At 45.3% G+C, this 23474-nt stretch overlaps 1 protein-coding gene across 1 annotated transcript; it reads left to right on the top strand.

Annotated features, from left to right (window-relative positions):
• The first annotated feature begins 935 nt into the window (after positions 1 to 935).
• Positions 936 to 21892, top strand: CEACAM1 (CEA cell adhesion molecule 1). Its single transcript, XM_080645503.1, has 9 exons — positions 936 to 1099; positions 1981 to 2337; positions 5892 to 6170; positions 6511 to 6765; positions 8452 to 8730; positions 17017 to 17128; positions 18059 to 18111; positions 18817 to 18848; positions 19783 to 21892. The coding sequence occupies exons 1-9, from the start codon at positions 1036 to 1038 to the stop codon at positions 19900 to 19902; spliced, it is 1551 nt and encodes a 516-aa protein (XP_080501629.1). The 5' UTR covers positions 936 to 1035; the 3' UTR covers positions 19903 to 21892.
• The last annotated feature ends 1582 nt before the right edge of the window (positions 21893 to 23474 follow it).

Here is a 23474-nt window from a genome sequence, read left to right as displayed (position 1 = left end):
CATTGATGTTTCTCTCTATATCTCTCTATCTGTCTCCCCCTCCCTTCCTGCCTTCCATTCTCCCTCTTAAAAAAAAAAAAAATCAATGTAAAAAATACACTTGGGTGAGGATTAACAAAAAAAATAATAATAAGCCTTAGATTTTCATTTCTGTGTTTTGTTCACTGCTGGATGGCCAGCTTCTTAAAAGGGTTTGGATGAGCAATATAAATTCAACAAATATTTGATAAACGGGGGGGAAAAGAAAGAAAGTGTGTTTCACAGTCCAGTAAGATCAACCCTCCCTGAGAGCTTGCCAGAGGAAGAGTCTCTGATCCACCGCACACCTGCCCAGTCAGAATCTGCATTTCTAACCATATCAGACCCTCCCTGAGCACAGGAGCGGGGAGGGACTGCCCCATTCCCATATCATGGGTCTCAGCCTGGCGGGCATCCACATTAGCTGGGCAGCTGATGAAGCATCATTTCTACAGAGTCCTGTAGGCTTCACCGTCTTTACCAAGTTCCACAAGTGAACCCATGAGCAATAGAGTGACTGACATCCTTGTGACAAGAGCTCCTGATGTCGCCCCAGGACTCCTGCTCTGAAACATAAACCAGAAGGGTTACGAGAGGCCCCAGGGGGGCGCTACTGTGCACGCAACGTGGAGCTCTGGGGAATGCCCAGGACCCTGATATCCTAGGGCTTATGCTTGTCCAAACAGGTCATGCATGCGAGAGGGTGTGTGGGAGGTCGGGAGGTGAGCGGGGGTGGGGTGGAGGAGAGTCATTGTGGGAAATGGAAGAGGCCTCAGTAGTTCCTAGGGACTGAAAACTAGCTGGAAGGTGAATGGGAAGCAGTGGAGAGAGGAATTGGGGGAGGGAAAGGAAGAGTTCCGGGCACAGACCCCGCCCCTAGCCCACGTGACAGGGGAAGCACTCAGAACCCCGAGGAGACTCACCACAACTGGAAAAGGACAGCAGATCACCCGCTTCAGGAGAGCAGTGCCTGTGAGCGTTTCTGAAGTGAAAGCTCTTCTCACAGAGGGAGGGACCATGGAGTCCCCTTCAGCCCCTGCTCACAGAGGGTGCGTCCCCTGGCAGGGGCTCCTGCTGACCGGTAAGGAGAGGACAATCCCTGAGGGTGGACAGGAAAAGGGGAGACAGAGACTGCCTGGGATCTCCTGGGGAGCACAGCGCTCTGAGAGGGGACAGCGGGCTTCTGTTTGGACCTGAGGGAGAGGACAGGGGAGCAGAGTAGGATGGGGGAGGGGGCTTAGCAGCAGGACAATCCCATGATCTGGAAGTGGTGAGGGGCGGGAAAACCTCGATTACGGTAAGTTTAACAAGTTATTCACCACTGAGAAATAATTTCTGAAAACTGATGATAATAACAATTTGTGTCAGGGTGACACAAGAAAAACATAACTAGCGGCACTAAACATTGTCTTTACCACCAACCTCAGAAATGGGCACATACACCCCAGGGGGTACAGGACCCTGGGAACATTTATTCATTCACCTGCAGGTATTTGCAGCCTGTTGCAGGCAACAAGATCAGACAAGCCCCTCCCCCCATGGAGCTCATGTTCTATGGGGAGGAGACAGACAAGGAAACATCTTCATGTGATGTCGGACATCTACAAGTGCCATGAAGGATACAAAGCAGGGACAGGTCAGAAAGTGAAAACAGCGTCTTTAAAGCGTCAGTGAAGGTTACTCCCAGGGATGCCCCTGAGTGTCAGCAGAGGTCTGAGGACAGTGAGGAGGAGAGCTGGGCAGATGGGCAGACAGCTGGGAAAGTTCTCAAAACAGAAAAAATAACAGGTTCAGAGGTGCTGAAGTCATGGTGGCCATGCTGCTATCCTTGACCACAGAAGACACACACACATACTCTGACCAAGGCTGAGAGATGGAGAGACCTGCTCAGGACCCAGAGCCTCATCGCTCCATCCCAATACAGAGCTCCAAATATTGATCAACTTCTCTCTTCGCTCCTAGCCTCACTCCTCACCCTCTGGAGCCTGCCCACCACTGCCCAGCTCACTATTGAATCAGTGCCGTCCGATGCTGCCGAAGGGAAGGATGTGCTTCTCCTTGTCCACAATCTGCCTGGGAATCTTGGAAGTTATACTTGGTACAAAGGGGAAATAGACAACAACCGTAAAATTGTATCATATGTAATAGACACTCAAAAAATTACCCACGGGCCTGCATACAGTGATCGAGAGACAATATACTCCAATGGATCCCTGCTGTTCCAGAACGTCACCCTGAAGGACACAGGGAAGTATATCCTACAAGCCACAAACAAAGATTATGAGAACGAACAAGTAACTGGACAGCTCCGTGTATACCGTGAGTGACTGCTCTCCGACCTCTGGGTGTTGGGTGGGTGAACTCTACTGCACACACAGGACTGACAGCCCTGGACTCTCCTCCATCCCCCTCTGCATCACGTTTTGGGCATTTAGTGCAGGACACACACAATGGAGACAAACTTCCTAAGATCAGAGTTCCCTTCCCAGATTCCAGCCCTGCAGACATTCTCCATAGAGAGAAGGGCCAGTCTGATGGGAGTGACTCAGCAGAGGGAGACCAGTCTTAGTCCAGGCACCTGGGCCCCTCCCATGACCATGACCCTGAGAAAGACCCTGCAGGGCATGGACTGATGGGCCTCCCAGGTTCCTCACAGAGCTCAGGAAAAGGGGCAGCCCCTCCCCAGACATCAGTCCCAGGGCTCCTGACTCCAGGGCCCCTGAGGGGCCTGTGTCAGGTTGGGTTTGGTCTGTGGCAGGGTTGACTGGGAGCAACAGTTTCCCAGGTACCCAAGTCACAAGGCTCCTGAGCTGGTTACCAGCCAGGGCTCAGCCTCAAGAGCCACATCTGGGCAGGGATGAAGCCTGCTTCTTCACCTGAGACCATGTGTGGAGAGCACATGTGGACAAGGCCCCCAGGTCATTAGCCAACTGCCCTGGGGGACATAGCAGAATCCAGAGGAAGGCCAGCATCCCCAAAGACGAGAAGATGATCCTGGCAGCTCCTTGTCTACCAGGGATCTGGCCAGGGAGTCCTCTCTCATGGACAAATAACAGATGATGTTAACTTGGGAAGCTCCTCTTTTCCAAGCTTTAAGTCAGTAAATTGCAAATATTTAAGGTTCATTCAAAGACAACATGGCAAACCTAAGACCATTTACCATATATTCTGTTTTATTCAGGGGAAACTGAGTTACAGGGGGATACAGCACTCAATTAGAGTCAGGCAGACCATGACTGGCCAATCAGAATCATGCCAAGGTCTTTCTGCAGTAACAGCCCATCCTGGCCTCCACTCCAAGGGCCTTATTATGCATTTGTGAACCCAGAAACCAGCTATTGCTTCAGATCCTTTCTTCTTAAGTGTCCCCAACAGAGAGGGAGAGATTCTTGTCTGGGGAGTGATAACAAATGGAGAATTGATCTGCTTTTATTCTAGAATCAAATTACCTGCAGTAACATTCAGAGTCAGTTCTGGAAACACCTAGGCCCTCCCCTCAGATGGCCGATCCACACCTCCCTGCACTGGACTGGAAACCACTTGTTTCCTGATGTGATAGTATCACTTCCACTAGGTATAATGGAAAGGACTTTGCCTTCTCACTCCCCACTCTACACCTGCAACCAGCTCAGGGACCAACAGGTAACAAATACCCAATTGCTTGTGATGAAGGAGGAAAGACTTGTGGTCAAGAATGAATGATAATCTCTACAGAGACTGAAACCTAGATGCAGAGTTCCAGACCCATGTTCCATCCCTCTGACCACCTGTCCCTGAAGAACTCCCTTCCCAACTGCCCCCAGGAGCCAAGCCTCATGGTGACTGTGGGGCTGTTCCACTGTGGGAGGTTGTGCCAGCCTGCACTGGTCCTGCCTTGGGGCAGCGGTGGGATCTTGGTCCCTGGGGTCTTTGAAATCACCTGTAACCGCACTGCTCACTACCAAGCACATTTCTGGGACTCTCTGCTCATTCCATGTCCCTCATCTGCCTCCTCCTTCACTCCAGCCACACTACCTTACTCTGCTCTGCTTCCTCCACTGTGCTGTCTCCCCAGATTGTCCTGCTAACACCTGTGTCCAGGCAATAGGAGAGGCACAGAAATCAGTTGGTCCAGCAGTCCAGGCTCCATCATGAGCCAGTTTCCCAGGTCACCAGGAAAAAGAGCTTCTGCTGGGCCCCCATTCAGGGCTCCTTCCCCCCATGAAGCCAACAAGAAGGAATTCCACATGACAGAGACATGTAAACCATTGATCTACTCTTAACATGACTCAACCAGGGAGTCAAAGGCAGAAGGACAGGTCTCAGTCCCAAAAGCTCACGGGCTCACTTCACCCCTGACTCATGCATGAATCACACCCTCCTCCTGGTGTGAGGCTCCCATTCTCCCACTGGCTCCCGAGACCTTCCCTAGGTGGGCCTGGTGACCCTGCACCATCTGACTGGTTCATTGCCTGTTTCACACACGTGTACTCATGATGACACCTTGACCACAGGGTGGGATCCTCTCAGACTGTGAGATCCAACAGCCACTCTCCTTTCTCTTAGACGCTGCCCATTTGAATGAATATAACTAAACTCCAGTTGTTTCCTGAGTTAGAAAGAAAAGGGAGAGCACATACCACATGCTGTGTGGGGGGCTTCTCCCCATCTGCCTGATTGTCCCTAGAAACAGGGAGGGACCTTCTTCCTAACTTTACTAACAAGGCACAAGTCCTTTGTATCAATTTGGTGTCATCCCTTCCTTTATACAGCAGAGACACCTGGACTTCCCCCTCCATCCCCTCAGTCACTTCTGTTCTCTTAACAGGACTTTTCTCTATCCCAGGGAGTCCCTAATTTCAAACCTACTATGGTGTCTTCCTTTGGTAACAGTGTGACCTGGTTGGAATGCAGAACTTGGTCTATGACCTTCAGTGCTCTTTGGGGCATGAATAATGATTTCTCATATTCTTTCACAGTTTAACTCAAAATTTATCTCATAACTGCCAAACACAAATGGTCCATGAGGGCCATATTTTCAACAAGTTCATGCTCCCCCACCTCCCACAAGCCCCCCTTTTGTACGTGCTATTGTCTGAGTGTTGAGGAAGGATCTCTGCCCTCTGCAGTGGCAGAAAGGACATTACAGACCAAGGGCAGAGAGCATGGCTCTGCTGCCAATGCCAGCTCCCGCCATCCCTCACTCTTTTCTAAGTCATTCCTGGACTCTGCTCTGCCCTTTCTGGGGTCACTGTCTCATGTCAGTCACCAGTGAACTCCTGGGCAGACAGCCACTCCTCGTGGCCCTGCAGCCTGGGTACTGAATTTACAGCCAGACTTGCTTCTGGTCTCCTGTGTATTATTTCTGCTCAGACACCCAGTTCCAGGACACCCTGCCCAGTCCTCTCAGGGTTTAAGGACTATGGGATGGCCCATCATTACTCATCTCTAGGTTAACCCTTAATGTGAGGCTTCAGTGGCAACACATTTCGACCTGGTAATGTAGGTCTGTGTAGCTGGAGGGGACTCAGCACCTGCACATTCCAGGTGAGACCCCAAGGTCAGCCAGGCAGTCAGCTGGTCAGTGAGGACCCAGGACAGGTGCCGGGTGGTCTCTGACTCCCAGTCCTGTGTCTCTCTGTGATCAAACCCTGATAGTTGTCTGACACCTGAGAAAGCCTGTGCTTTTTCTCCCAGACATAGAGCAGGCGGCCTTACATCCTCTGAGCCCTCAGCTCCTCATGCATTTGTTTGTCTTGTGATGCACAGACCTGCCTTATTCTTTTAAAAACTCGGGTTGGCTGAGAGGTAAAAGTTATCAACTCTGATGAAAGAAGCCTTTGGAGAAATTAAAGGTACAAAACACAGCAATGTTCTCTCTGTTTTCTGCACAGCGGAGTTATCCAAACCCAACATCACAAGCAACAACTCCAACCCTGAGGAGCACAAGGACCCTGTCGTGTTAACGTGTGAACCTCAGATTCAGAACACCACCTACCTGTGGTTGATCAACAATCAGATTCTCCCAGACAGTGCCAGGCTGCAGCTGTCCAACAACAACAGGACTCTCACTTTACTCCCTGTCACAAGGAATGACACAGGACCCTATGAGTGTGAAATCCGGAACCCTGGGAATGCTGCCCGCAGTGACCCATTCACCCTGAATGTTCTCTGTGAGTAACTCTGTCCCTGCCTGGGCCAGGCTGCCCACCCAAATCCACACTGCCAGAGGCCAGGCTACATCCATCCCTCTCAGGTCCACATACACACACCCACACTGAACACCCAGGGTGACCATAATTTCCTGTACAGGCACATCTGATTAGGTCTTGGGAATGGGACAAACAGGTTAATGTCTGAGACTCAGGCTGAGTGAACACAGGGGGCTATGGTTGGGGGGTTTTAAAACAAAGCTGTGGCTCAGCTCAGAGGGAGAGTGTGGCCCTTACACAGACCAGGACCTTCCCCTAACCTCTGATTACATCATGTGTGGCTGTGTTCTCTCTGCTCCAGATGGCCCGGATGCCCCCACCATTTCCCCCTCCGTCTCCCATTACCTACGTGGGACAAACCTCAGCCTCTCCTGCTATGCAGCCTCTAACCCGCCTGCACAGTATTCTTGGCTGATCAATGAGAAACCCCAGCAATCCAAGCAGGAGCTCTTTATCCCCAACATCACTCCCAATGACACTGGATCCTATACCTGCATCGCCCATAACTCTGCCACTGGCCTCAATAGGACTACGGTCAAGACGATCACAGTCTATGGTAAGTGCCTCCTGACCATTATCACCAAGCTCTGGGGTGCAGGTCTGTCTGGTTTTCACAAAAGAGCCTAGAGGGTGTTGTCTCCCATCCTGTGGCCATGGAAACAAGCAAATCAGTCTTTCCCTGAGCCCTCCCACTACATCTCTGTAGACTCCCCTCCCTTGCTCTTCTGATCTCTCATGGCAGAGCTGGGGTCCAGCCATGGAAAGTGAGGAGGGGGTTCTCTCAGCCCCAGAAAGAGTCAAATAGTAGAGGGGGCTTCCCAGAGGGGAAAACAAAGGTCCTCAAGGTCAAGTTGCTTCTTCTGTCACTAACACTTTCCTTTTGTCACCTCTTGTCTGTTACCTGCTCCATGTGCTAGATGAACAAGCTCACCTCTTTTTCCCCAAACTTTAGTTGATGAAACTACCTCTGAGGAGGGGTGAACAGGACCGACCCCTGCTCCCTGCTCTGCTCCAGACTCACCTGGTGACTGATTCTGCTCTGTGCCGCCTGTGGTGGGACAGGGGTCCGTGGTGAAGGTGCATGGGTAGCCTGGCCTCAGTACGGCCAAATCATGTCACCAACTGACACCAGAACTTCCTTCAGAACAGGATGCATGGAAATGGGGAGAGAGTGAGCCACAGGGGAGCCCTCTGAGCTGTGTTCTGACTCTGAAGTCACCAGCTATACAACACTGTGTGACACGAGCGTATGTGACATTGCTGAGGACAGCAGTGAACAGTGGTGCTTACTTGACAACTAGGTAGATTCATCCACTAAGTCCCTTCATGGGACAGAAGGAGCAGTGCCACAGTTTATAGTTTATGGAGGAAGCTAAGAGTATCCGCCTTTTGTTCAAACTGTGACTGCTTCTCTCTAGGGATTTCGTTCTCTGTGATATTCAGTCCACAGGCCAGGAAGTGAAAGCACTATTCAGACTGAGAAATCCTTTAGATTGAAACTTCTCCAGGTCCTAGGATCATGAAGACTGGCTGGGCTATATTCTCTAATAAGTTACTTAACAAAAGGGAAATGCCTTTCCATCTCTATGTATAGCCACCATACCAGAGAGGGGGTGTGATTATTTAGAAAGTTACAGAAAGGTCTGGGAAAGAGTCACACAAAAGTCAATGGGTAGCCCTAGCCAGTGGTGCTCAGTGGTTAAAGTATCAGCCAGCACACCGAAGCATCTTGGGTTTCATTTCCAGTCACAGGCACGTTTCAAGTTGATCCTGTCCCAGTCAGGGCACGTGCAAGAGGCAACCGATCGATGCGTCTCTCTCAGATTGATGTTTCTCTCTCTTTCTCTTGCCTCCCTTCCACTCTCTAAAAATCAGTGGAAAAATATATCCTCAGTTGAGGATTAACAAAATAAAATAAAATGAGGGAAGAAAAAAAGGTCAATGAGTAAAAAATTCCACCTGATCATGAAGATATTGGACACTCGGTCTGAGAAGAGGTTCCTGGTGCTGATACTACAGATGTCTAGGGAGACAGGTCAGGGGTCATCCTGAGGTGATCTGGAGGAAAGAGGGGCGGTATAGCCCTCTCCTTACAGACTGTCACCTGAACAAAGATCCTCACCCTGCAGAGGTCAGAGTCCTCCTCTGGTGACCTTTACAGAGATCACTGTGGCCTGTGAGTGGCTGACATCTCTGAGGAAGGAGCCCACTCCCAGTCAGTCACCTCCTCTGTTGTCCACAGATCCAGTAGGAAAGCCCGCCCTCCGAGCCAGCAATGCCACAGTCACAGAGCATAAGGACGCTGTGGTCCTGACCTGCCTCACAAATGACACGGGGATCTCCATCCGGTGGCTCTTCAAGAACCAGAGTCTCCTGCTCACGGACAGGATGAAGCTGTCCTGGGACAACAGCACCCTCACCATCGACCCCGTCAGGAAGGAAGACACTGGGGGTTACCAGTGTGAGGTCTTCAACCCTGTCAGTTCCAGCATAAGTGACCCCTTCAGGCTGGATGTGCAAGGTAAGTGACCCCTTGCCCCATCCTACATCTCCCTGTGACTTCTGTCCCTTTATCACACCATTGGTAGAGCAACCTACATGCTCTACCATTGGTGTGATAAAGGGACAGAAGTCGCAGGAATCAGATTGTCAATCAGGAGACATTACAGTAAACGGAATGGCAAAGTGGTTAAGAGCTCAGTTTCTGACCCTGGGTCTGGCATTCGCTGTGACCTTCCACAGGGATGTGTGGTGGGGTTTTTTTTGTGGTCATTTTTATGTGATAAACTATACATAAAATTTACCATTTTAACTATTTTAAGTCTACAGCTCAGTGGCATTAAGTACATTCACATTGTTGTGCAATCATTACGACTATTCATTAGGAACTTTTTCATCTTACCATACTAAAACTCTGTACCCGTTAAACAATAGCTCCCCACCTCCAAACCCCAACCCCTGGAAACCACCATTCTACTTCTCTGTCTATGAATATGACTATTCTAGGTACTTCATATAAGTGGAATCATATGATATTTGTCCTTTTGTGTCTGGCTATTTTCATTTAGCATGTCTTCAAGTTTCATCCATGTTGTAGCATATATCACAATTTCATTGCTTTTTAAGGCTGAATAATATTCCATTGCATCTATCCATCACATTTATCATTCATCCATCCATGAGCTTCTAGGTTGTTTCTACCTTTTGTCTGTTGTGAATAATGCTGCTAAGAACAAGGGTGTTCCAATCCCTGCTTTCAATTCTTTTGAGTATATACTGAGAAGTAGAATTACTGGATCAAATAGTAATTCTTTGTTCAAATTTTGTTGTTGTTGTTGTTAATCCTCACCCTAGGATATTTTTCCATTGATTTTTTTAGAGAGAGTGAAAGTGAGGGGGAGAAACATCAATTCGAGAGAGAACATTAATTGGTTGCCTTCTGCATGCACCCCAACCAGGACCAGAGATGGAGCCTGCAACCGAGGTACATGCCCTTGACTGGAACTGAGCCAGGACCTTTCAGTCTGCAGGTCAGTGCTCTATCCACTGAGCAACCCAGCTAGCGCTGTTCAGTTTTTTATGAACTGCCATACCATTTTATGTGGCTGAACCATTTTATATTCCTGCCAGCAATGCACAGAAGTTCCCATTTTTCCCCATCCTTGTGAACACATTGTTTTCTAGGTGGTTACTATTTTGTTTTGTTTTATTTTGCTTTGTTTCGATAGTAGCTATCTCAGTGGATGTGAGGTGATATCTCATTGTACTTTAGATTTCTATTTCCTTAGTGACTAGAGATGCTGAGCATTTCATATGCTCATTGTCCATTTGTTTATCTTCTTTGAAGAAATGTCTATTCAGTTCCTCTGGCCATTTTATAATTGGATTTTTTTGTTGTTGAGTTTTAATAGTTATTTAAATATTCTGGATATTAATCCCTTATCAGATATATTATTTTCAAATATTTCCTCCCATTCCATGTGACTTTTCACTCTGTTGAGAGTGTCCTTTGATACACAAACTTTTTTTTTAATATATTTTATTGATTTTTGACTGAGAGGAAGGGAGAGGGATAGAGAGTTAGAAACATCAATGAGAGAGAAACATTGATCACCTGCCTCCTGCACACCCCCTACTGGGGATGTGCCCGCAACCAAGGTACATGCCCTTGACTAGAATCGAACCTGGGACCCTTCAGTCCAAAGGCCAACGCTCTATCCACTGAGCCAAACCGGTTAGGGCTATAAACAAACTTTTTTAACTTTGATAAAGTCCAATTTATCTGTTTTTCCTTTGTTGCTGTGCTTTTGGTTTCCTAGCCAAGAAATCATTGCTAAACCTAATGTTAAAGCTTTCACCCTATGTTCTCTTATAAGAATTTTTTTAAATATGTTTTTATTGATTTCGGAGAGGAAGGGAGAGTGAGAGATAAAGACATCAATGATGAGTGAGAATCATTGATCCGCACCTCCGGCAGGCCCCTTACCAGGGATGGAGCCCACAACCTGGGCATGTTCCCTGACCAGGAATCAAACCATGACCTCCTGGTTCATGGGTCAACACTCAACCACTGAGCCACACTGGCCAGGCATCCTATATAATAAAGATGTAATATGCATGTGTAACGACCAGATCACAGATCAGCAGGAGGGCAGGGCAGTGGGCAGAGAGTTACTGGAGGGCGGCAGCGAGCTGCTGGCGCACAGATTCATATGTCAGGCTACTAGTCTTCTAATATTGTTTTATATTTAGATCTTTGATCCAACCGTGACCTCCTGGTTCATAGGTCGAAGCTCAACCATTGAGCAACACTGGCTGGCTATATATCAATCTTTACACTAGTATCACACTGTTTTTTATTACTGTGGCTTTGAAGTAAAGTTTGAAATCAGGAATGTGAATCCTCCAACTTTGTTTTTCTTTTTCCAGATTGTTTTGGCCTTTTGAGGTCTCTTGAAATTTTATATGAATTTTAGGGTGGATTTTTCTATTTTTGCCCCAAAAAAATGTCATTAGGTTATTGATAGGGATTTTATTGAATCTGTAGATCACTTTGAGCAGTATTGTCATCTTAACAACATTAAGTTTTCCAATCTATGAACACAGAATGCCTTCCCATTTATTTATGTCTTTAAATTTTTTTCAGCAATGATTTTTGTAGTTGTTCATTGTATATCTTTCACCTCCTTGGTTAACTTAATTCCTATGTATTTTATTCTTTTTTTAAAGATTTTCTTATATCTTTATTGTTGAGAGTATTTCAGATGTCCCCCCTTTTCCTCCCCATTGCCCCCCTCCACCCAGATCCCGCTCTGCCCCAGGCTTTCACCACCCTATTGTCTGTGTCCTGCGCCCCTCCTCGCTCTTCTCAGAGATTCGCCAGTCTGTTCTGTTTCCTGGCCTCTGGTTCTATTTTATTCATCAGTTTATTTTGTTCATTAGATTCCTTCTTCAGTTATTTTTATTTTTTGATTCAATTGGGTTTTTTTGTTTTTGTGTTTATTTGTTTGTTTTAATATATTTTTAAATTTATTTCAGAGAGGAAGGGAGGGGGAGAGAGAGACAGAAACATCAATTATGGGAGAGAATCATTGATCGGCTGCCTCCTGCATGCCCCCTACTGGGGATCGAACCCCCAACCTGGGCATGTTCCCTTGAATGGAATTGAACCAAGACCCTTCTATCCACTGAGCCAAACCAACTAGGACTCAATTGTTGATAGATATGTATTTATTGCCATTTTATTGTTCATGCTTATCTTTTTCTTCTCCTCCTCCTCCTCCTCCTCCTCCTCCTTCCCCTTCTTCTTCTTCTTCAAGAAGACCCTTTAATATTTCTTGTAATACAGGTTTGGTAGTGATGAACTCCTTTAGCTTTTTCTTGTCTGTGAAGCTCTTTATCTGACCTTTAATTATAAATTACAGCTTTGCTGAGTAGAGTAATCTTTGTTGTGGTCCTTGCTTTTCATCACATTGAATATTTCTTGCCACTCCCTTCTGGCCTGCATAGTTTCTGTTGAGAAATCAGCTGACAGTCATATGGGCGGGCCCTTGTAGGTAACTAACTGCTTTTCTCTTGCTGATTTTAAGATTCTTTCTTTGTCTTTAATATTTGGCATTTTAAGTATGATATGCCTTGGTGTGAGCCTCTTTGGGTTCCTCTTTTTTGGGACTCTATGTGCTTCCTCGACTTGTAAGTCTATTTCTTTCTGTCACTATTTCTTCACATAGGTTTTCAATATCTTGCTCTCTCTCTTCTCCTTCTGGCACCCCCATAATGCAAATGTTGGTATGCTTGAAGTTGTCCCAGAGACTCCTTACACCACCCTTATATTTTTGTATTCTTTTTTCTCTTTGCAATTCTGATTGGGTGTTTTTTGCTTTCTCATATTCCAAAATATTGATTTGATTCTTGGAATCCTCTACTGTACTCTTGATTCCCTGTAAATCATTCTTCACTTCACTTGGTGTATCTTTCATTTCTGACTGGTCCTCTTTCATGTCTTTGGTGTTCTCACTAATTTCTCTGAAATTTTCTCACTAAGTTCCTTGACATCTCACTAAGATCCTTGAAACTCTCATTAAGTTCCTTGAGCATACTTGTAACCACTGTTTTGAACTCTTCATCTAGTAGTTTGCTTGCTTCCATTTCATTTAGTTCTTTCTCAGGAGACTTCTGTTCTTTCATTCATGACAAGTTTCTTTGTCTTCTCATTTTGGCTGCTTCCCTGTGTTTGTTTCTACGTATTAGGAAGAGCTGCTATGTCTCCTGAATTGGTAGAGTGGCCTTGTGTAGTAGGTGTCTATAGGGTCCAGTGGCTCAGCCTCCCCAGTCACCTGAACTGGGTACTCTCAGTGCACCCCAGTGTGGTCTGTGTGCACTGTCCTGTTGTAGTTGAGCCTCTACTGCTGCTGGTGTCACTGGAAGGAATTGACCCCCAGGCCAGTTGGTTGTGAGGACCAGCTGTGACTACAGCAGACACCACTATGGAACAGGACTTGTTTCAGTGGAGCTTTGGTGCTCACCAAGTCTGTCCATTGAGTCTGTCACTTGTGGATGTGGTAGAGTTGTAATCTTGCATGGTCTGAAACTGTCCACTGGGTGCACTGGCTCTGGGGCCTCCCAGGAGGTGCAAAGTCAGCCACTGCCTGTGCCCTGCCTGGGGCCACCTGGCATAAGGTACAGAGTGGTCTGCAGATGGCTGCTACTTGTATTGGACTAGGAGGTGCCCAGGAGAGACCAAGCTGCAAACCTTGGCAAACTGATGCTAGTGTCTGGCCTGGGTCCACTTATCGAGAGGTATGGAGCACACTGAGTCCAATTGCTACTTGTTTGAGAGATTTTAGGAAAGTCTGAAACCTGAGCCAGAATAGGCCATTCATATAGAAGAGACACTACAAATAGCTTGGGAGGTGCTGCAAATTGGGTGGGACAGGATCTGAGGAACTCACCAGGGTGGGGCAAACAGTGTGGGCCGGGATGATGGAGACTCAGATATGGAGCGCCTGCCAGTCAACTGTGTCGGGGGGAAGTTGCAGCACTTTTTGGGAGAAAGCTGCCCCTGAGTTCTTTCCCTGATACCAGACAATATAATTCCTCCCCGTATGTCCCTGGATCCTTTCAAGATACTTCCCCATGATTGGAGCTCAGAGGGAGTAAGTTTGGGTAAGCCCATGTGCTAGCCCATTAAGTGGAACTGCCTGCGACTCCAGTAGTCTCCATGTCACTCAGCCACAATCCTCGCTTGGTTTTTACCACCCAAAGTTACAGGGACATCTCTTCCCAGCACTGGAACCCTGGGCTGGGGGTCTTATGTGGGGCTGGGACCCCTTACTCCTCACGGAGGCCTCCTCAGCCAAGATATTCCTCCCAATTAAAAACACACCACATGTGGGTATAAGACCAGCCCATTCCTCACCTCTACACCTCCTACCAATCTCAATGTTCTTTCTTCTTTAATCCTCTAGTTCAGAGGTTCTCAACCTGTGGGTCGCGACCCCGTTGGAGGTTGAACGAACCTTTCACAGGGGTCGCCTAAGACCATCGGAAAACACAGATATTTACATTACGATTCATAACAGTAGCAAAGTTACAGTTACGAAGTAGCAACGAAAATAATTTTATGGTTGGGGGTCACCACAACATGAGGAACTGTATTAAAGGGTCACGGCATTAGGAAGGTTGAAAACCACTGCTCTAGTTGTAGAACTTCCATTCAGCCAGACTTCAAGCAGTTCTGAATAATGGTCATTCTGTGTTTTAGTTGTAATTTTGATGTGGTTGTGGGAGGATGCAAGTACCAGCATTTACCTACAGTAATTTTGGTTCCTACAGTATTTTATTTTTTTTGATACTATTGTAAATGGAATTTTCTTAATTTCCTTTCTGAATTGTTCATTGTTTGTATATAAAAACACGACTGGCCCTAGCCGGTTTGGCTCACTGGATAGAGCGTTGGCCTGGGGACTGAAGGGTCCCAGGTTCGATTCCGGTCAAGGGCATGTACCTTAGTTGCAGGCACATCCTCAGTGGGGGGTGTGCAGGAGGCAGCTGATCGATGCTTCTCTCTCATCGATGTTTCTGACTCTCTATCCCTCTCCCTTCCTCTCTGTAAAAAAATCAATAAAATATATTTTTAAAAAATAAATAAAAATTAAAAAAATAATAAAAAAATAAAAACACGACTGATTTTTACATGTTGATTTAGTATCCTGCAGCTTTGCTGAATTTATTAGTTCTAACAGTTTTTTTGTGGGATCTTTAGGGTTTTCTACATATAAGATCATATCACATGCAAACAGATCATATCATATGCAAATCTTACCTTTTCCTTTCCAATGTGGAAGCCTTTTATTTATTTTTCTTGCCTAATTGCTGGCTAGGACTTCCAATACTGTTTTGAGTAGAAATGGCAAAAGCAGGCATCTTTGTCTCTGCCTGATCTTAGAAAAGAAACTTTCAGTCTTTCACTATTGAGAATCATGTTAGCTGTGGGTTTGTCATAAATGGCCTTTATTATGTTGAGGTAGTTTCCTTCTATTCCTAGTTTGAGCATTTTTATTATAAAAGGGTATTGAATTTTGTCAAATGCTTACACTGATTAAATCTCCTACTATTTATAGATTCATTCATATTTTCTATTTCTTTATGATTCCATTTGGTAGGTTTTGTGTTTCTAGGAATTTGTCCATTTCATCTAAGTTATCCAATTTGTTGGTTTACAATTATTCATAGTACTATTATAATTCTCATTTGTTCTGTAGAATTGATAGTAATATCCCCACTTTCATTTCTGATTTTAGTGCTTTGAATCTTCTCTCTTTTTTTCTTAAGACAATCTAGTTTAAAGGCTTATCAATTTTGTTAATCTTTTTGAAGAACCAACTTTTGGTTTCATTGATTTTCTCTATTGTTTTTCCATTATGTATTTTATTTATCTCCACTCTAATCTTTATTATTCCCTTTCTTCTGCTAGCCTTGAATATAGTATATTCTTTATATAGTTCCTTAAGTTGTAAAGTTAGGTTATTGATTTGAGATCTTTCTTCTTTTTTAAAGTAAGCAATTACAATAACAAATTCCTTGCACAAGATTCTTAACTTTCTGGGCCCCATTTCCACTACTGAAAATTACAATAACAATACCTGCTTCATTATATTGCTTTAAATATATAATGTAATAATCAATTAAACCCTTAGCAAATGCCACATGCAGCAGAAAAGTTCCATAAGTGTTAGCTGCTCTTATTACTACCATTATCATTATCCTCTATGAAGTCAGGTGGTCCTAGAGTTGACGCACAGATCCACCTCTTACTAAACATATGACTTTGGGTAAATTTTTCACCACGTTTAGACTCAATTTTTTCATCAGTAAAATGGAAATAATGTCTATCTGACGGGGTTATTATATGAATTAAATGAGATATAACTAAAGTATTGAGCACAGAGCCTGGCACATAGTAAGTATCCACAGCAGTAGCTAACATAAATAATAATCATCAATCTTGAGTTGACCAGTGAGGACAACAGAAATAAAAGATAAGCTATAGATGCAAATTTATTTATATTTGGGAGTTAGGGGGACATCACTCACAAAAATCATTGGACATGATTACTGACTAAATAAAGGAAAATAATTAAAAGAAGTTGAGTGCAAAGTTTCAAGCCTAGTTTGTTCAGTTTCATCCCCTGAAATACAGCCAAGATGGGATTAGATATACAAATATTTATTGGAAAAATGCTTGTTAAAGAAAGGTGGATGGAAGTGGGAAAAGCCTAAGAGATTTCTCAGACCAGGATGCAGATCTGATTACTGTGAAGGAGAAAGAGAAGAAAATTTTAAGTTGCAGTGTGGTTCTAAGAGAGTATCTGCAAAGCTGATGGGGTGTCTGAGCTAAAGTCACCCATAGAGGAAAACCGTTCCGCACAGAATGGACTTATTTCATATCCCTGCTGAGAACCTGTGGGAAGTCTCTGTGCAAAGCAGGTGGTGCATTTACCACCTTCCATCAATTAAGTCCCCACCACAGGAGACTTGAGTGGCACATATTCATGGCTGCCATACCTGGTACAGAAAAACAGGCAACCATGAAATGGTGAAAACTTATAACTTACAAAAATGGAAATCCGCCTTTCTCACATTTCCAAAGCTCCAAAAATATCTTTGTGTAGAAAGGCCAGGATGGAATTGTGGCAAGTCTGAGCACCAACCTAGAAATACAGTGAAAGAAAAAAAAAATTATAAGGATGTAGGCAGCTATTATAAAGTCACCTCCACTCATCCTTCTCTTTTCTATCCATGACAGATGGTCCTGGCCTCTCAGATGGGGCTATTGCCGGCATTGTGATTGGCGTCCTGGCTGGCGTAGCTCTGATAGCAGCCCTGGTGTACTTCCTGTATATCAGAAAGACTGGAGGGTATGATGGCCTTCCCTCTTGCTCCGCTTCCTCCAAAGCTAACGACCATGCTTGGGAGAGGGTAGGAGACTTCCCCTCTGTCTCTGGGCCTGGATCTGCTCCTCCTCCTTCCTGAACCCCTGCTTCTCAGCATGGATTCCTGAGGCCTCTTCTTCCCTGGTCTTCAAGCTTCCTGCACCCCTCTCCCTTTGGGACATGGTTATTCCCATCTCCATCTGGTTTAGAGGGGGAAGATTATGCAACTAGGTCCCCCAGTCAGGGAAACCAAGGTCCAAGAAGGAAAACAAATGAAAATACAAAAAGAGAAGCAAGAGCCCTAGCTGGTTTGGCTCCGTGGATAAAGCGTCAGCCTGCAGACTGAAGGGTCCCAGGTTCGATTCCGGCCAAGGGCACATGTCTGGGTTGCGGGCTCAGTCCCCCAGTATGAGGCAGCCAATCAATGATTCTCTCTCATCATTGATGTTTCTCTCTCTCTCTCCTTCTTCCTTCTTCTCTAAAATCAATAAAATATATTTTTTTTAAAAAAGAGAGAGATAGAGAGAAGCAAGAAAAAGTGAGTCCTGTGCTCTGTCAACCACAGGAAGAGGAGAAGAGAGGGTGGGAACAGGAAGAGAACCTAACAAAAAGCAGAAACTGAAGGCACCTTAGGCAATAAATAAGGTGAAGATAAAAACAGCATCTACCTTCAAAAGGGAAAAGTGTCAGGGTACAAGTAGGCTTAGAGGCAGTTGATAAAGAATGGACCTATGTGAATATCAGGGCAGCAGGAAAGGAGTGCACTCTGGAAGGGACGGTGGGTACACTGAAGAGGAGCCCTAGGAGGAAAGGCAATACTGACTCTGATAAGTGAGCTGACAGTGTCCTTCCTACTTCAAGGAGCAAAGAGCCTATGCTTGGGAACAGCAGTCACAGTCTCTGATATTTGTTTAGGGCAAGCGACCAGCGCGATCTCACAGAGCACAAACCCTCAGCCACCAACCACAGTAAGTAAAGCCATCACCAGTGAGAGCTGGTGTGTTCCACCATGCGCCCTGCCCTAGCAGGGAAACCTGGTCCCAAGGACTCATTACCTTCTCAAACTTTAGAGGGGATGTCCATTTCCCAACCTTAGGTTGCCATAGGTCCTCCCACCCTTCTAGTCACAAAAGATTCTCCTGAGACTCAGCCCTGGGAGACTCACTCAGCCAGACCTGGCAGGCCTAAGATGGACATGTTTTCCAAAGCCATTCCTCACCTTACCCCTTCCCATCCTCCTCTATTAGGGATGTGGGCACTCTCCTTTCGTGAGACTTTCCCTGTCTTGTGCTCTGGGTGCTGTGGTTCTCAATGCCCCTCCTCGCCACTGGTGTCTGGTGCTTAGAAACACAACTGGGCAAAAATCAAGGCCTTGTGAACTGGAAAAAACATTCAGAAGTGGACTAAGTCCTCTGTGGCTCTACTGTTGCCTCCCTGTCCACTTCTCCCCCCCCCCCCCCCTCTCCACTGGCACTAACACCCTGGGTCTGGACCACAGACTCTGAGAAAATCAAATTCTTTAAGTGATCATGGACCACCTCCCTACCCTCCCCTCCCACTACCTGCTACCTCCTTCAGCTAGAAATCACAACAGTTTAACAACACCAAGGCTGTAAAGGCTATAAGTCAGCTTTGCATTTTCATGGATTGCTAACTCTTCTTTCAACTCCCAGGTCAGGGCCACTCTGACAACTCACCTAATAAGGTAAGCATAGCCAGTTTCACTGGCTCATTTTCTCATTGAAATACCTCGGTGTAGAATGGGTTACTCTTGAAGACAAAAATGCAATTAAATTTGAGTCAGAGTTCCTCAATGCAGCAACAAACAAGGATTTATTGGTTAACTACTCCCATTGGGTCTACCTCATGCAAGAATGTGGGTTTTGGAGTATCCCCATCCTGTGTTTGAATCCTCGAGTGACTCTTAGTAGCTCTGTGACCTTGAGCAAGTAACTTAACCTCTTTGATCCTCAGCTTTGGCATCTGTAATATGGGCATGCTGCCTACTTCAGAAAGAAGTTGAAGGAATTAAATGAGATAACACATGCAAAGCACAGTGCCTAATATAAGGAAGGCACCAGGTCTTTCTCCCTCCTCTATCTTCAATCTGACCTGCTCTTCCTGTCAAAAGATAATGTCTAATCCAATGGGTCTGAGGTCTTAGTTCCTTTAGTTTATAATAATTTTACTGAGCTTCTCTCAAAGCAGCACTGTAATGAAGAAACAAAACATGTCATTTCCCTGCAAAGTGAAACCCTCCAGTCACTTCCCTTCAAAGTGTAAACATATCCATATCCTAACTTCCAATGCATTGGTTTTGCCTGTTTATGCTCTTACTTTGAAAAACACAGTATATCCTCATATATTTGTCTTGTTTCTTACATTCAAAATGGTTTTGTGAGATCATCCATATTGTTGTATGCATTTGTAGCTGTTCATTTTCATTGCTGTATCATCCTCTTCCATTGTATGAATACCATAATCTATCTCTTCTAATGACCATTCAAAGGATATCAGAATGCAGAAGGGTAATAAAAGCCTTTTAAAGTGGTGAGAGCAGGTGGTGCCGAATCACACCAGGCAAGGTGAGGGCCTGGCCTATGACACTGACTTAACTGATCACTTCTCATGCCTTTCAGATGGATGAAATTACATATTCTTCCCTGAACTTCAATGGCCAGGAATCAAAGAAGCCAACTTATGCCTCTCCGTCCCCAACAGCCACAGAAATGGTTTATTCCGAAGTAAAAAAGAAGTAATGCAACCAGCTCTGCTCACTGCACTGCTGACTGATCCCCAGCTTCTCATCTCCATCACTAGGAGACCCCTTTGCCCTCGGGGAAGAGGAGAAGAAGCCTTTTTTCCCCTCCTCCTTTACTCACTCATGGGACACCTCCAGGTTCCTGGTCACAGCCCCTCCCTTCAGTGTCAACAGATGAAAAGGTACATCCGGGAGTCTGTAGGAAGACCAACCTTCCTTGTCATTGAAATTTGGCAAAGCAGACCTTGGGAAAGAGTTGCCAGAACCTCCAACCCCTCCCCATTCCCTGACCGAGACTTGTTCTAAACTTACCTATTGAGCCCACCTTCCTTCCTGTTGGAGTCTAACTCGAATTTGCCATAACTTTGAGAGTTACATCCTTAGCCACTAAAATACATGTGTCAGAGAAGAAGAGAGAGAAAAACTAAAAGCTTCTCCTATCTCTCCAAAGCCCAATGTGAATGGACCACACAGGAAAATAAATATATAACCAAGTCTCAACACGGAAATTCTACACCTTTGTCCATTGTCAGGGTGTCTAAACACCTTTCTGCTTGGCTAGAATACCACCTAAGCCCTTTGGCAAGACTGTCTTCAGAGAAACCACTAGAAGCAACTAGAAAAACTGTAAGTGATTCCCAAGGGAAAATGTAAAAAAAAAAAAAAGCACATATGTTTTAATAACTTTATGGGCTTTTATTCAAGGAAATGCCTACAGAAGAAAGAGGTTACAGTTTTAGAGGGTACTCAGCTCCCAATAAGAAACAGTCTAGCCATGACTGGTGTTGCTCAGTGATTAGAGCATTGGCCCAAGGACCTAAGGGTCTCAGGTTTGATTCCGGGTCAAGGGCATGTACCTGGGTTGCAGGTTGGATTCCTGGCACCAGTTGCGTTCATGCAGGAGGCAACCAATCAATGTGTTCCTCTCATGTAGATGTTTCTCTTCCTTCTTCTCTAATTCTCCCCCTCCCCACCTCCCTTCTACTCTCTAAAAATTAACGGAAAAAATATCCTCGGGTGAGGATTAACAAAAAAACAAACAAACAAAAAGAAACAATCTGCTAGGAATTTCAGAAAGGAATCAGAGTTACCCTTCAGAGATTATTTAAATAATTATTAAAGAATGCACAATTTGGGGTACTGGGTTTGTTCCCATCTCTGAGACATTTCACCATTTTCATCTTTAACTCCTTATGTGAAATTTTACTTGGCTTTGCTTTATAAGCCAATCTGAGGGCCTTGGTGAAAGAAGCCACCAAAGCCCCTCCCTTGACCAGGAGTTCCGCAAGCTTTTATGTCAGTGGCTCCAAGTGGAAAAGAAGACCCAGTTTCTCTCATTCATGGCTGGAAGTGGATCTAAGTCAGTTTCCGGGCATCTCAGGCCAATCATCAACTACCATTCGAGTCCATGTTTCTGCCTGTGCATGTTCTGTCCATCTTCCCTACTTACTGTCTCAGGAAACCTGGGCCTCTGCTAAGGTGTATTTGGTCCTTGAGAAGTGGGAGCCCTGAAGGGAACATTGTCACTCACACTGTTGCCATTGTTTACAACCCAGAAAGCTGCACTGGTGCTGATGCTCCTTAGGACACAGGGGAGGATCATAACTGGGCCCCAGGCTCTGGAATTTTTCTCCCCTGGGGTCTGAGTCCCATTGTGTCAGAATAAAAAAGAAGGGCAAGGGAAGGAGAAGCAAACTACTGCCCACCCAGCCTTCCACATGGATGACTCTCTTTGGGGCTATTGAGAGAAATAATTTATTCGAAACTGATTAGTGGATCTCATGCTGTGTCTAAGAGGCCCCTCAGAGAGGGTTAGTTGGGAGTTCTCTGTACTCAGGTACCTCTTTCAGGGTTTTCTGACCCTGACACAGACTGTAAATACTTCACCTCATCTGTGCTATTCTCTGTTATTTAATTTTGTCTGGCTAAGGCCACTTCTGAATTATTTGTAAAATTTGCTCTATATTTATAATAAAAATTATATATCAGATGTCAATATGCTGCCTCACAGTTGATACTACTTTAGGCAATGTCTTCGTTACAGGTAGAAGAAATAGAAATTACCTAACTGGTAGTCAAAGCCTATTTTTAAGTCTACAGATATTCTACCTAGCGATCAGAGAAGTAGCCAATTTTATTTGCACACCAGCTAACAAAGTGAGTCTATCAAGAAGCAACAGCCCACAGCTGCAAACTGCCTGGAAGAAACTGCCTATTTTGCTCTGGGAAAGATGATTTCATGAGTAAAAAATTCCCAGCCTCTTTATTAGGGACAAATAACAATCCCCACACCAGTGGCTCCAGTGAATCAGATGCAGCAACAGGGCTTCACTCACATGAAGTCTCCATGGGTTCTGTCCTGTAGAAATCTCTGACACCTATCTTTCTGTCTCAAGGTCAATTTTTCTGCCACCTCACAGGGTCAGAGATCTTCGCACCCAAATAACCTTCATTCATTAATTCCAGTATTAGCCTGTTATCTCATTTCCTTCATTTCCAAGCGATTGAAATGTATGCTGTCTTTCCCTTTCCTCATCACCAAGTTTCTCCTCCATCCTCAAGCTCTGGATCAGTAATCACATCTAGACCAGACTCAAAGATGTTTTCACCATCCTCACATTGCTCACTTTTATAACATCTAAGACCATAGACAACTTTTTCCTCCTTGGGTGTCCTCCTCCTGTTCCACACACACACCAGAATTAGTACTCAGACCCTGCTATCTCCCCCCACATCATCCTCCTCTTCCCCCAGCTTCAGTGACCTCTATGCAGATGGCTCCCACACCTGTATCTCTAGCCCCTACTGCTTCCCAGTACTCAGCTCACTCATATCCAAATGCCTTCTGAAGTTACTTCCCATTTAAACTGGCTTTCCCCCACAGCTCATTCATTTGTCACAGTGACGCAGCTGTTCCTCAGCTCTTGCTTTTTGTTTCCCAGATTCCATACATCATCAAAGCCTGTTGATTCTTTTTGAACATCTCTCATTTGTGCCCTTTCCTCCATTCCCATAAACCTAAATAACCCAGGCTCTCAGCAACTCCAACGGGAGTACAGCTTGACTTTTTGTCTCTGGTCTTTAATGGACTCTGCCTTGCACAACACTCATTACCTTCCTAAAAACTGGTTCACTCTCCTACTCAAGAGTCTACAGTGGCCTGCCCTGGCCTACCAAGTAAGTTCAAATTTCTTCCTTACTCATTCTCTTTACCACTTCTCTCTAGTATAATTCCTCCATTCTAATTAGATCTGTCTCCTTATCCATCCTCGCCCCTTAACCCCATACACACATAGAATTCTTAGTCCCAATGCTGTGCCTGAAAACAAATACCACACAGGGCAATGATCCGTCTGTTATTCACAGAGGAGTTAACACACCAGTCATCAAGAGCAACAACAATGACCCTACAGAGGACAGGAACCTGTCGCATTAACGTGTGTACCTGAGACTCAGGACATAGCCTATCTCTTCCTAATGACCACAGACTCTTCCTAATGACCAATTTATGTGCCCATGAAATTCTTATGGAGCACCAACTGTGCTACAAGTCTCAGTGTTAGATCCCAT

This window comes from Plecotus auritus (assembly GCF_963455305.1).
Source record: "Plecotus auritus genome assembly, chromosome: 10".
Lineage (NCBI taxonomy): Eukaryota > Metazoa > Chordata > Mammalia > Chiroptera > Vespertilionidae > Plecotus > Plecotus auritus.
This window is presented reverse-complemented; position numbering and strand designations above follow the sequence as displayed.

Bases quoted from the DNA above. Each gene is read 5' to 3' on its own strand.
- CEACAM1 (XM_080645503.1), top strand. From the start codon at position 1,036: ATGGAGTCCCCTTCAGCCCCTGCTCACAGAGGGTGCGTCCCCTGGCAG. The intron at 17,129-18,058 runs GTATGATGGCCT...ATATTTGTTTAG, and splicing joins TATATCAGAAAGACTGGAGG to GGCAAGCGACCAGCGCGATC. The intron at 18,849-19,782 runs GTAAGCATAGCC...CATGCCTTTCAG, and splicing joins CTGACAACTCACCTAATAAG to ATGGATGAAATTACATATTC.